Consider the following 14254-nt stretch of genomic DNA (forward strand, 5'->3'; position numbering starts at 1 on the left):
TGTCTCCGTTGTTTGCCTTGAGATGTGTTGTGAATGTGCCGCTATAATCCGGAAATCTCATTTTACTAACAAGATTTTAGACAAAGTCTGTCGTAGGCTTATTAGCCAAAGGGAATTTGTGAAATAGGTCCTAATTAAAGATGTACAGCTGTAAAAATGACTACAGACATGTAAACATGCCCCTATGATGGCATGGTGATGGATATAAGTAATATGTCTGTAATAATATTTGAAACATTTTCCGCCAATTAGAATGTGGCTTGTTTAAGCACATATTGAACATAACGCTTATTAAGCTCCTATTGCTAGAGTGAAATAATTTTATTGTATTGATTTTATGTACTGTAATCTGAAATGTAATAGTTTACGTGCAAGTGTAAAATCAGTATAACTAACATGAAGGCTTGAAAACATCAGTCCAAAATGATTCTGGTTTATTGAATATGCAAGCAACACAAGGGAGAATCAAACCGTCTACTTAACTCCTTATTAATATATGAAACTATAAATTTGTCACTGGAGAAATTAAAAGCAGAAAGATATATGGAATATTGACTGAAGGCAACTCCAGTAAAGGCATAAAGAAAAACAATAGATAATCTTAGTTCTGATGTGTTCTTACTTCAAACCATCATCATCTGCAAAGAAATCACAAAAGTCATTTAAATTGTAAGAATATAGCTTAAGCCTTAGAAATGGTGCTGCTCTAAAAAACATATAATGCACTTTAACTGCCTCAGGCAGACCATTTGTGATTATATGTTGCAAGCTTTAAAGCCTGAACCAACTTATAAGGAGTGGAAATCATGCAGAATCCATCCATGTTTTAACAGCCTATACTTTCTTTCTGTCTGTGACCTTCTGGCTGCTGTCGGGATTTGAGCTGCTCACTTAAAACCACTCACACCAGCAGACGAGTTCAATTGATGTTGACAGTTGTGTGTTTTGTGTCCTTGTAGCTGTCAAACAAGAAGTGACAGCTTTTGTATGTTTGGGAGGCAAACTGGGAATTTCTTGTCAGGTTTTCTGTTTTAAAAATGTAAAACTGGAAGTGTTAGACGAGTAACTCACTGGATTCATTGACAATTGTGAATTGTGTATTGAGGATGTTTCAGATGCACGTGTGCTACCTTACTGTGTTTTTATGTCTGTGCAGATACACAGCAGTAGCCATGCCGTTGCTCTACAACACCAGATACAGCTCCAGGAGGAGGGTGGCTGTGATGATCGCTGTGGTGTGGTTTCTCTCTTTTGCCATCTCCTGCCCTTTATTGTTCGGCCTAAACAACACAGGTAAAAGTAACCCTTAGACATTTCTTTTAGATTAGTAAACACTAATCAACCAGTGAGATTTTCAATAAAATTCACCTAATTAAGGCCATGAAAGTGAAAAATTAAATAGAATTCCTTAAGCTGGGCACACACAGAGCCACTTTTTGCCCTTTTTGGCCAATTTTCCAGTCGTGCGAGAATTCTTTGCATCCAGTCGAGTTTGAGCCTCATTGTGCGTCCTGCGTCATGTATTGTACTGGGGGATAATGAGGGGGGATTAGCCTCTCGCAACCACCTCCCAATCAGGTCGGGAGAAAATCAAATAATGTTTAAAATTCAGTCGGCCGTCGTAAGGTGTTCATGGGGAAATCCTGCTGTTGAAGCACAGCTAAGATCTGATTTACCACAACCTCACCACTGCACATGTGCAAACAAGGGAGTTCTTCTTCCTCTAGATTGACGAGTCCAATCAGCGGCATCTCTCGGCGATGAGTCCGACGTGTGGTTTTTGAACATGCAGTGTGAGCAGGTAGATTGCATCAGAGCGTCGGACCATGCAGTGTAAGAACAAACATTGTGAGCTGTGAACTTTTAAACCCTGCGGTTTCATCGCGCAGTTTCAGCTGTCTTAGCTTGCAACGATAGGAAATATTGTACAGTGTATGCCAGGCTTTACAGAAAGAAAAGGTGATCTTCTAAGAGTTGTGTAGTGCCAACTTGACATCCCTTTTTATATAACCTTTTGGTTTTAAACCTTATGAAGCACAGATTTTAATTCCCTTTATTCCCTATATTTAGATATTTTCGAAGTAAATAGAGCATGATTTTATAACAAATCAGAGAGTTTTACTATTCTAAATGTAGGTAGATTTCTGCTGTGTGCCTTTTTTAAAATAAGACTGTTAACCGAAGATCTGTGACCAGATGTTCTTAATTGGTATATCGTTTTCCTCAAGCTGATTATAGAAAAGGACTTACAGAGAGCTTGTACTTTGACAAGTGGGCTCCATCGCTGTAGTGCATCCAGATGTTGGTTTCCAGACTTCCATGAGAAAACTGGGAAGCAAATTTGAGACATAATGTCACTTTTAATGCTATTTTTGATAGAAACAACATTGTTCTATTAAATTGCATTAGGAATGTTAGGGTTTATTCGCAGTAGAGTGTTAGACTTAAGTCAACATTTTTGGGATGTTCAGTAGCAATTTCTCTCCTCTGAATTGAAAATTTTTTTAACATTAGTAAATACTCAAATGATATTATACTGAGAAATACATTAGAAAAAAATTGTAAACTCTACAATTGGCCCCTCTTCTAGGGAATGTCAGAAGATGCCTTGTACAGCGATTAGACACAGATAATCTTTGATTAGTTTGTCATCTCACACAGCAGGTGGAACAATAGTCCACAGCTGCCAGCCTCTGTGCTGATAAATGCTTCTGTGGTAGGAGGGTAGGCTGAAGCTTTGACAGCGCACAGACTGAGCTCAAAGGAAGGGCTTTTATGCTGTGAAGTAAAGCGAGAGCTTAGTTCTAACAACGCAGCACAGCAGGAAGTTGAATGATGCAAGTCAAACTGTGAAAAAACATCTCGCTCACCACAGTGATGTGTTGCTCTTACATTTCAACACACAGCTTGAGATGTTTCTCCTTCCCTTCTTCTGGCAGTGTTAGTGATTGAGTCACATCAGCTTTATCCTCTAAATACAAGCTGTACTTTAATAGAGGTATTTGATAACACTTCATATAGTATAATGTTTACATTGTTGAATTATTTATCTTAGCATATGGTGTGCTTCAAATAGTAATATATCAAAGAAGCCCAGTTGTTTTTTTTGCATCAAGTAATGTAGGCACCAACTTTGTTCAAAGTCAAATAAATAAGACTGACACAAAAGAATAAAAAACCTTGGAACAAAGAAGTATGTTAGATTTATCTGTATGTAATGATAGTGCAGATGCTACAAACGCGCCAAGACTGATGGGACAGAAAGTTGTTCAAACTGATAGGGACATTTTGTAAGTTTTACTGAAATATATATAAAAAATTGCCTTTTTATTTGACCCTTTAATCTTTTGATGGGCAGACTGACACCTCAGTAGTTCAGCACCAATCCTTTTTTATTTTTCCGGATAAAGCTAATTCGTGTTAAATAGACCCCAACCTGGCAAACGAGTCATTATATTCCGGAATAATGTTTTGTGGCAAATCAGAAGCGCGGGTATCCAGCCCACCGGAGACACCGATGGTAACTCCACAAAGGTGGAAAAAAAGTTTGAGCACAATCTACGAGAACGAGCAGAAGATTGCTGCAGTTTTGAGGGTTGGCCATTGTTGGCAGTATCATTAGAAAAGTCTATCATGCTACTTTAATCTAAAAATGATTTTGTTAATCGGATTATCCTAAAACCAAACATAAAATCATAACCAGCGTGAGATGCCATCATATGTTATCTTACAATTATATATATATATATATATATATATATATATATATATATATATATATATATATGCTAATATATAAAACATCAGTGCCGTGATTTAAGACTTAAAAGGCAGGTCATAATTTCTTAATTTAGTTGCGTAATAGCTCACCATTAAGAAGCACAAGACTAGTCAAGGTGATGCCAATTAAAAAGGTTAAGAAAGCCTTTAAATTCTGTGTGAAACAGGTGTGTTATTGAGGGGGACCTTGGTTATTCCATGCTTATAATAACTCACGTACAAACCTCCAATAATGTATTCATGAGTCTCAGAATCTTGTAAGTTGATTGTTTGAGAAGCTTACTTTGCAAAACTAAACTTTTTTTCTTTTTTTTTTTGTCGATCTTTATGTTCTGCACCAGCCAGCAGAGATGGCACCACATGCAGCTTTGCAGACCCAGCGTTCGTGGTTTACTCATCCGTGGCCTCTTTCTATGTGCCATTTATTGTCACGTTGCTGGTATACGCCCAGATCTGTGTGGTGCTGCGCAAACGTGGAAGACGCACTGCCCCACCGCGCAAACATGGTTTGCTTACACAGAGTGGTTCTGCAGGGGCAGAAAATCGGCAACGGAAGGTAACATCAGTATTAGTGACGGCTAACTTTTCACTCTGCATTAAACCATGGAGTCAGCTTTCTATGTTTTAAGTTTGTCTTTGTCTAAGTACGCAGGAAAACTTGTAACCCATCAACAAAATTTGTGAAGGAAAACAAACTAAATGGCTGCCCTCTGCAGTATTGTTCAGTCATACATAACATGCTCTTCCTCTGTTATAGGGGAAGACAAGTAGCAAGTTGTGCAAATTGAACATGTTCTGCAACATGCCACTTTGGCTGGTACACTGTTAATATCTACCCTCCAACTCCATACTTTACCCTCATTTGCTCAGTGGGTAATGTAAATTTCCACCCCTGGTCACAGATCATTTCTAGTTTTACATCAGATACCAGTGGGAATTGCTAACTGCTGTGCTGCTAAAAAGATATAGGTATACAAACCAATCTCATTGTATCTCTGTAATACTAAATATGTATGGATCTAGATCGGTCTCAACTTTTACAAATACACATATGTGATTTATACATGCACAGGACAAGATCCACACATGCACAGAGCAAGATTCATTTCTGGTCCATAAACAATTATAAATTACATTACAAAGTACCAGTGGTCTTTAAACTTCATTACATTTGTGTGTGGATTTTTGAGACTGTCCTGACCTGCCCCGATATACAAATGCTTTTTTTTAAACAGGGATGGTTTGCTACCTATCACAAAGCTCCCTTGTATAAGCCAATCACAAGAAAATACTCCACATGGGATGCCCTATATCCCTCATCCTCTGTATCCGCCCCACTCTGTTCCAGACAGCCTACACAAAGCAAAGCCTACGTCCTCCACGGTTCCTCCCGTCTTAATCCGTTTCAATTTTCTTGGAGCTCAAGGAGAGCATGCGCTATATTATTATTCAATTCATAGGAGAAAAACATGTAGTAACGCTTAATTTGATATGACATAATTGAATCTCACCATCAGCATCAATCACACACGTTTCTGGCCAACATTTTCTTTTCATGTGGCTTGTTGTAATAGGGATAATCATACAAAATTGGTTTGTTCTCTACCTCCAAACTCAGCATCTCTTCATCCATGCCTCCAATAACAAATGTATTTTGAGGTTGTGAGAGGCGCTCTTGGAAGGACTGGATTTGATTAAACTTTTAAGCCTCTCGATATAAAATAAATATTTTGATGGAGATGAGAAATCTGCTTCCTGGTATGTTGAAGTATAATAATTTGCATCCAATAATTTAAATAAACAGTGTTAGTTTGTGGTAATATATAAGAATAATGTTCTAATTTGTAGTTACAGATCCATCGTTACCTTATTTTAATTTGACAAGCCGGATCTTCACGCAATTCTTTTTCCTGTTTGGTGCGATTGCACCTGGCTGGAATGGAGTGGAGCTAAAATAGCTTGGCTCCTTATTTTGACAGTAAAGGATGCAAAAGACATCAACTTGTCAACTTGCCAAGGGGTAGCAGTGGATGTGGAACAGTACTTATGGATTAAAACAAGTGCGCAAGTGGTCCGAACAACGTACAGGGGCGGGGCAGAACAGAGCAGGGTGGATAGGGAGGATGTGGAATCTGGGTCATCTCGCGTAGAGTACTTTTTTTTGATTGGCTTATACAAGGGAGCTTTGTGATCGGTGGCAAACCATCCCTGCTTAAAAAAATGCATGTGTGTATCGAGTCACGTCAGGGCAGTCTCACAAATCCATACACAAATGCAGCGAAGTTTAAAGAGCACTGGTACTTTGTAATTTAATTTATAACTGTTAATAGACCAGAAATACTTTGGTGAATCTTGTTCTGTGCATGTGTGGATCTTGTGTGCTTGCGTGAATCATGCTGTGCGTGTGTGGATTTTTTTGGTGCTTGTGTTAATCAATCTGTGCATGTGTGGATCTTGTTTCGTGCAAGCATGAATCACTTATGTGTATTTCTGAAAATTGAGACCAACCTAGATCCATAAATATGATCATTACTTTAATATTTCAAGTTTTGTTATGTTTTATAAGGGGAAACAACATTTTGATACTGAAATTAAATTGAAACCTGCAGTTTCTGAATGCAAAGAAAATACAGCATAAAATTTCATAAACTGCTACTCTATGCAGAAGCTCCGTCATACTGATGAAGATTCACTGACATTTTAAGATCACTGTTTGAAGTAACTACACCTCTCCTACTCACTTTAAAATTAACATTGCAGTTGTTGTTCGAAGTGAAACATATACTTCAAAGAGAGAATTTTGAGTTGTTTATAATTTCATTTCTGTGATACAGCTGTATATCTGGCAAAATAAGAAAAGCTGTGTGAGCACTTACAATGTCTAATGGAGCGTACACAATATCCAGATAATTAATGCAAAAAGTATTTACATTTTCCCTTTTGTAATAACCTTTGTGTATTATTATATAGGTAGTTGAGGACACTTTTATTGTGCAATCCCCCCAAAAAATTTAATGCTCCAAATATACACAGCTTTGAATTGAAATTTATTTTCAATGCAGGACATTACATCCGGCTATGTAATTTGATCCATACTGTGGATCGAATTTCTTTTGTGTTTTATTATTGTTATTATTTTTTTTAACAAAGCCCATAAATCTGCTCCTTGTCTTCAACCAAGCTGACACTGCAGAAGATTAAAAGTGTTATTATATACCGACAACTTCACTTCACAATTTTCTTTCTGCACAGCAACAATATTGGTTTTCATATCGGAGAAAAACAATGATGCTAAATTTTCATATTTGTCCTATTTCAAAAAGTAATGTGTTATTGATTCTATCAAATGGAACGACCACTGATATATTGTGAACATTTATCTTTGGATCTGTTTACTTCTTTCTAAATGTTGTGATTGTGTCTGCCTGACAACCGGTTTCCTACAGATGAGCTTAAGGTACTCATTGGGTGTTTCAAGTGTAAAACACTTTACATAAGACACACACTTATTATTTTTACAAGCAAGGATACCAATTTGAAAAAAACTAGTGTGGCACAATGAAAGGTACATTAAATGTACATTAGAAAGTTGTTAGAGCAATTAAAATCATATTAAATTATAATACATACAGACAATATTAAATAAGACCTTTAAAGTTTCTTGGAAAGTGGCCACGTCCATAAGTATTATGGTTCTCATCTGGTGGCCAGTGACTCCTGGAGCTGTTAGGCTTGGTGAGGGCATCAAGCATTGCACAAGGCTGTGGTGGCATTCCTCTCTCTACTGAGCTCTTGGGCACTGGCCTCCCAGGAAATAAAATATGCCATTTCTACCTTGGTTTGAACTCAGAACCTCAGGATTCCAAGCTCTATGCCCTAACCACTAGGGCAAACTTTAACACCACACACTAGTATTGATCATTTACTCATTCATGGTGATGAGCTACACCGTAACCAAGTGAGGCGCCTGTACAGAGACCCCACTCGGCCGTCCGATTGCCATCGATAGGCCATGTGGGTAAAGTGTCTGGCTGAAGGACAGGATGATCCATGCATTTGAAGACGTAAAAGTTCACAGATAGGTTGGAGTTCTGAGAGAAACTATTTTAACAGAGTTGCTTGAATTTTACTCTAAGGATTAACACCAAATATTTAGAGGAACTAACTCCTGCATAGTTGAATCAAACTAAACGTGAAACAAACTAAAGTGTAATTAACAGTGTCCTTTCGAGATACAACACCAACTTTAGACATTTTGCACATTTGACTTGGCTCTGTACCTCTGAGTAGGGAGATTGGCTCTCCTAAGGTAATGTTCTTGGATTGCTGTGGCCTTTTCTGGTGGGGTCTACCTGCCCCCTGCTGCATTTAGGTGCTCGACAAACTTAAATGTACACATCCAGGTTACAAACATTCCCTTACAATAACACAAAACATTTATATATGCAAAAATGTTTAGTCATGCACTCCAACACACAATCAACCCAAATGGTTTTAATTCAAAAGAAGGCTGCAATAACATATTTGTGGTCTGCCTACTTTAATGCTGGATTTTATTTAGATTTCATAGTTATTCACAGAATAAGGATACCATCTTTAGATATCCTTTTTACAGAGCAGATATAGCACACTATGCTGGAAACACCACAGAATACATGAAAATCAAGATTACCTAAGATTACCAATATTAATAAATATTGTGTAAGGTGATTATTTTGTGTGCTAGAAAACACAAAGACATGTTCCTTGGTTTTTCTTGCTTGTTCTCCATTGTTGTCCAAAAAACAATATCTTAATAGTAAAGCGATATAAAACATTTTTGTTCCACAGTTAATAAGGGACAGTGGACCAAACATGTAATTGAAATTCTGTAAATTAATTTTTTCTCAAGTGTAAATGCCTGTTTTATTTATTTACTTATTTTATTTCCTGCTTCTGTTCTTTTAAGAATAAATGCACACAACCAGAAGATGTGAAATTATGCACCATGATCCTTAGACCTGCCACTGCAGGCCCTCAACGAAAGAAAGTGGTAAGGAACTTTTTTTTGCATTTTTTTGTTGTTGTTAATAAATGCTGAACAGTCTGCTGTTCACCAGCGGTTCATGGTTTAAAATTATCTGCATCTTTTTTCCCAAAGCCTGTCTTCCTCACTTCCATCCGTCTTCTCTTATTGTCTATCAGACACTTGTAAAGGAGTCCGTGGTTCATCCTCTCGAAGTGGAGCCAGGTCGGTTCCTGCCACAGACAGAGCAGGACCTGCCCCCTCCCAACGCTCCCCAGCCCTCCTCTAATTCACTACAGTCTAAGATCTCCCTCTCCATCGCAGTGGGACCGGCCCCCACCCTTTCCTCTGTTGTGGCACGATCAGCATTGATGCCCCGTCCACCCACTCTAGAGGATGGTATGAGAGGTCGAGAGGGATGGAGGGAGCGCAGTGGAGGCAAAGAGAAATGGGGAACCACCAAGGAGCGGGTGAGAGGGAGGCTCTCGCAGCAAAAGGAGCGGAAGGCGACACAGATGCTGGCGATCGTGCTCGGTGAGGAAGAGAAAGGCCAGACAAACTAATCAGATGTTCACCTCTGGATTATTTACACAGTTAACCCATTTATAATCTGCCTTACTGTTATACTGATGTGATTAAAACAAATTAAATCATGTTACTTTATTAAAAAGACACATTTTGAACGGTTTTAATCTCTATAGTTACAGACTTAGACTTAGACAACCTTAATTCTCATTTTGTATACATCAAGTGTATACAAAACAAAATTAAGTTGCTTACAGCTTCCAACAGTGAAATGAACATTGCCATTTGAAGTGCAGTAGTGATCATCATGTAAACAGTATAAGAGAAAAGGAAAACCAGTTTAGAAAGAAAAAAATGGTGCAAAGGAGCATTAGTATGAAAAGGTTCAGTGCAGTGCAAAATAAGATGCAAAATGCAGTATAACATTGAGTTGTGTCCTACTTATAAGGATAAGTTTTTAGCCATGTTGGTGGTGCAAAACAATATTGCAAGACTGATGCAAAGTCCACTTTCAAGTTTAACATTTCAACAGTCTGATGTCAACAAGAAAAACGCTGTTGCAGAACCTGCTGGACCTGCAGCAGATGCTGCAAGGCCTCTTTCCAGAGGGCAGCAGGGAGAACAGTCAAACAGTCTCATTATGCTGTACTTAGGGTTTTTTTGTAAATCAGAAGGAACGAAATTTTATATGAATTAAGGGGAAAAAGGAGTTAAAAATGTATTAAAACTATATTAATTTCTGGTAAGATTAGAATGGTTTTTCTGACACTGACTAGAGAGTTTCAGATTCAGTTTCACTGCACTTTTTACTTCTAAGAGATATATAGTTATTGGTAAAATCTGACACTCATAGCAGCAATCTTTTTCCAATCTCATTTATATCTGACATCTTACTCGATTGCATTCTGCCTTCTCACAACCTCGCATTTTATATTTTATGGCTGACTGCATCACTCACAATAAAAACCAATGAGGTTATCTGTAGCTTCAGCAGTTTTGTGACATTTTGAAATTATCAAATGCAGATAGATGAAATTCTTATAACTTACATTGCTGCTTGATTTGTTTTCTTGCTGCGCAAACTAAACACACAAGCTGTCTGACAGTTGAATTAGCTGAACTATATTTTTAAAGATGATCGGAACAAAGCGTTGTTATAGTTGAAACAAAAAACATCAACATAGTAGAGAAATAATTTCTTAAAATAATTGTCCGTGGTGTAATTTTACAGAGCAAGGGTCACCGCTCTTTTTAAGGCTTAGAGCTTCTTCATGGGTACAGAGTCATAGGAAGGGCTACCAATAATGACCAATGACCTGGAAGAGTCGGTGTTCACCTAAACTTTATACATAATGAACATGTTTTTAATGCTTCTTTTAATTTCAAATTTTCTTTTAGATATTTGTATCTTAAAATCTCTATAAATGCTTAGATGCCCTATCTGAGTAATAAAATGATGAAATGTTCTTTAAATGATTAAAAAAGGAGTCCAAGAAAATAAAATTCCAAACTTAGTCCACTGATGAGTTGTTCTTGTATTTAATTCAATGGGAAAGTATTCAGCCCCCTTGAACATTATGATTGTTTGCCACATTTCAGGCTTCAAACATAAAGATATACATTTTTTATTTTTTTGTGAAGAATCAAAATCTATTGGGAGAGAATCATTAAGTGGAACAAATATCATTTGATATTTTAAACTTTTTTAACAAATAAAAAAAACTGGGGTATGCAAAATGAATGGGCTCCTTTACTTTAATGTAGCAAACTCTTCAAAAGTCCAGTGAGGAACTCTGAGTGATCCAATGTTGACCTAAATGACTAATGACGATAAATAGAATCCATGTGTGTGATCAAGTCTCTATAAATGCACCTGCTCTGTGATAGTCTCAGAAGTCTGTTTAAGGCACAGAGAGCATCATGAAAAACAAGGAACACACCAGGCAGGTCTGATATACTGTTGTTGAGAAGTTTAAAGTTGGATTTGTATACCAAAAGATTTTCCTAGCTTTAAACATCCCAGGAAGCACTGTGCAAGGGATAATATTTTAATGGAAGGGCCATCCCTCTAAACTTTTAGCTCAAACAAGGAGAAGACTGATAAGAGATGTAGCCAAGAGGCCCATGATCACTGGACGAACTGCAGAGGTCTACAGAAGGACACTCTTTCCATAGGATAACAATCAGTCAAATATTGCACAAATCTGGCCTTCATGGAAGAAAGACATTTTTTTAAACATACCCATAAAAAGTCTTGTTTAAAGTTCGCAACAAGCCACCTAGGAAACACAGCAAACTTGTGGAATAAAGTGAAAAACATAATGTTTGCCATAAAAGCAACACTCTACATCAACCTGTACACACAATCCCCACTGTCTAACGTGGTGGTGGCAGCATCATGGTTTGGGCCTGCTTTTCTTCAGCAGGGACAGGGATGATGGGAAGATTGATGTACCCAAAGACAGTACCATTGTTGAAGGAAACCTGTTTGCGTCTGGAAACGCTGACTTCCTAAATGAACTAAAAAACCTCTTTAGAAGGTTTGAGGCACCAAACAGCACTCCAGCAGCGAAACCTGTTCCACACCAGGGGGAGGAGACACTTAACCTTGACATAGCTGAAGTGAGTAAAACTCTGAGGAGAGTCAACCCAAGAAAGGCCCCAGGCCCTGATAACATACCTGGGCGGTTGTACAAGGAGAGTGCAGGTCAGCGGGCTGCTGTCCTCACAGACATTATCAACACTTTGCTGGACCAATCCATAGTGCCAGCATGCTTCAAGTCTCCTACCATCATTCCGGTCTCAAAGAAACCTCAGGTCACCTCACTCAATGATTACCGGCCTGCTGCACTGAATCCAATCATGATGAAGTGCTTAGAAAGGCTGGTTAAAGAACACATAGTCTCCAGTCTGCTGCCAACATTCAACCCGCTCCAGTTTCCCACCAATGGAACCGCTCCACTGAGGACACCATCTCCTCCGCTCTTCCCCTTCTTCTGGCACACCTGGAGGAGCAGAACACCCATGTGCAGATGTTGTTCCTGGACTTCAGCTCAACATTCAACACCATCATCCTACAACATCTGACAGGCAAACTGGAACAGATGGGCTTCAATACACCCCTCTGAAATTGGCTGTTAGACTTCCTCACAAACAGATACCAGTCAGTCCAGGTTGGACAGAAAACCTCTGATGTCATCACCCTAAGCACAGGCTCCCATCAGGGCTCCGTCCTGAGCCCCCAGCTGTTCACTCTAATGATGCACGACTGTGTCCCCAGGTTCACCACCAATCGCATCGTGAAGTTCGCATACAACACCACAGTTGTGGGCCTCATCAGAGATGACAACGACCTGGACTACAGAAGGAGTTGGAGCAGCTGGTGGACTGGTGCAGACAAAAAGCTGATCCTGAATGTGGAGAAAACTAAGGAGATCATCGTTAACTTCAAGAAGATTTGGCCTAACAACGCTCTAGTGGTCATCAACAGCTCAGCTGTACATAGAGGTGGTCAACAGCACCAAATTCCTTTGGGGTGCACATCACAGACAACCTCACCTGGACTGTAAACACCACCTAACAGCTCAAAAGAGCACAAAAGTGCTTGTCCCACTGTGGAGGATGAAGAGAGCCCACCTTCCCTCACCCATCCTCACCACCTTCTACAGAAGCACCATAGAGAGCGTTCTGACCAGCTGTCTCACTGTGTGGTGTGGAGGCTACAGCACCTCAGACTGGAAGAAGGTGAAAAGAGTGGTAAGAACTGCAGAGAAGATCATCGGGGCTCCGTTTCCCTCCATAAAAGACAGTTCATCCCAGCGCTGCGTGTCCCAAGCCTGTAACATTATAAATGACCCCTCAGACCCCCACCATGGACTGTTCTCCCTGCTGCCCTCTAAAAGAGACCACGAAGCATCCTATGCAGGTCCAGCAGTTTCCAGAACAGCTTCTTTACCACCGCCATTAGACTACCGAATGTTGAATAAAATGAAAAAATTAAAATTAAAAAAACGCTGAATGTTGGAAAACTGTAAATTCTATCTCAGTCTTATGTTTACATCTAATAACCATGTTTACATTTTATCACTGCTCCACTTTAAAAAATGGAAATGTCTTGTGAGCTGTACTGAACGAAATTTCATTTTGTATACACCCTCTGTGTACAAAATGACAATAAAAGTTGTCTTCGCGGTCTAAGTCTAAGTCTGAGACTTAGACTTAGACCGCAAAGATTTATCTTCCAACAGGTCAATGATCCAAAACATAAAGCAAAATCTCCAATGGAACGGTTTACAAATAAACATACATAGCCAGGTGTTAAAATAGCAAAGACAAAATCCAGACCTTAAACCAATCTGTGGAAAGAACTGAAACTGTTGTTCACAAACACTTTCCATCCAACCTTACTAAGCTCAAGCTATTTTGCAAAGGAAAATAGGCAAAAATGTTGGTCTCTCAATGTGCAAAACTGATAGAGACATACTCCATTTGATTTGCAGCCGTAATCACAGCAAATTTAATCGCTGAATAATTTTGCACACAATTTTTTTAAATGTCCAATACATTTCGATCCACTTCATGATTGTGTCTTGTTGTCGGTTCTTCGCGAAAAAAATACAATTTTATGTCTGTATCTCAGAAGCATGAAATGTGGCAAAAGGTCGAAAAGTTCAAGGGAGCCAAATAGTCTTTTAAGGCATGGTATTTTAATTGAATTTAGACCTGTTTAAGTTTAAAAGTTAGTGTAAATTGGACCAAATGGTCTTTTGATATTCTTTGAAGATTTTTTCTTGGGGTTGCTTCATAAATGCTTATCTGAATTGGTTATTATGAAAATAGAAGTTTACTGATCCATTATTTAGAGAATAAAATCACTTTTCCTCTGTATTGTTGGTGGGCATTTGCTCCCCTTTCTTGATAGTTGGTGCTGTTTCACACATACTG

The 14254-nt window shown here is 38.6% G+C and overlaps 1 protein-coding gene across 1 annotated transcript in view; it reads left to right on the forward strand.

Moving 5' to 3' along the window:
* LOC107083550 (D(2) dopamine receptor A-like) overlaps positions 1 to 14254 on the forward strand; it is a 35197-nt gene that overhangs the window by 18516 nt on the left and 2427 nt on the right. The window contains exons 4-7 of the mRNA XM_015372869.1: positions 1157 to 1293; positions 4122 to 4336; positions 8729 to 8812; positions 8965 to 9319. Coding sequence (XP_015228355.1) covers positions 1157 to 1293; positions 4122 to 4336; positions 8729 to 8812; positions 8965 to 9319 — 791 coding nt within the window. The remainder of the gene's footprint in view (positions 1 to 1156; positions 1294 to 4121; positions 4337 to 8728; positions 8813 to 8964; positions 9320 to 14254) is intronic.

Source organism: Cyprinodon variegatus, unplaced genomic scaffold (assembly GCF_000732505.1).
Source record: "Cyprinodon variegatus isolate N-32 unplaced genomic scaffold, C_variegatus-1.0 Scaffold77, whole genome shotgun sequence".
Classification (NCBI taxonomy): Eukaryota; Metazoa; Chordata; class Actinopteri; order Cyprinodontiformes; family Cyprinodontidae; genus Cyprinodon; species Cyprinodon variegatus.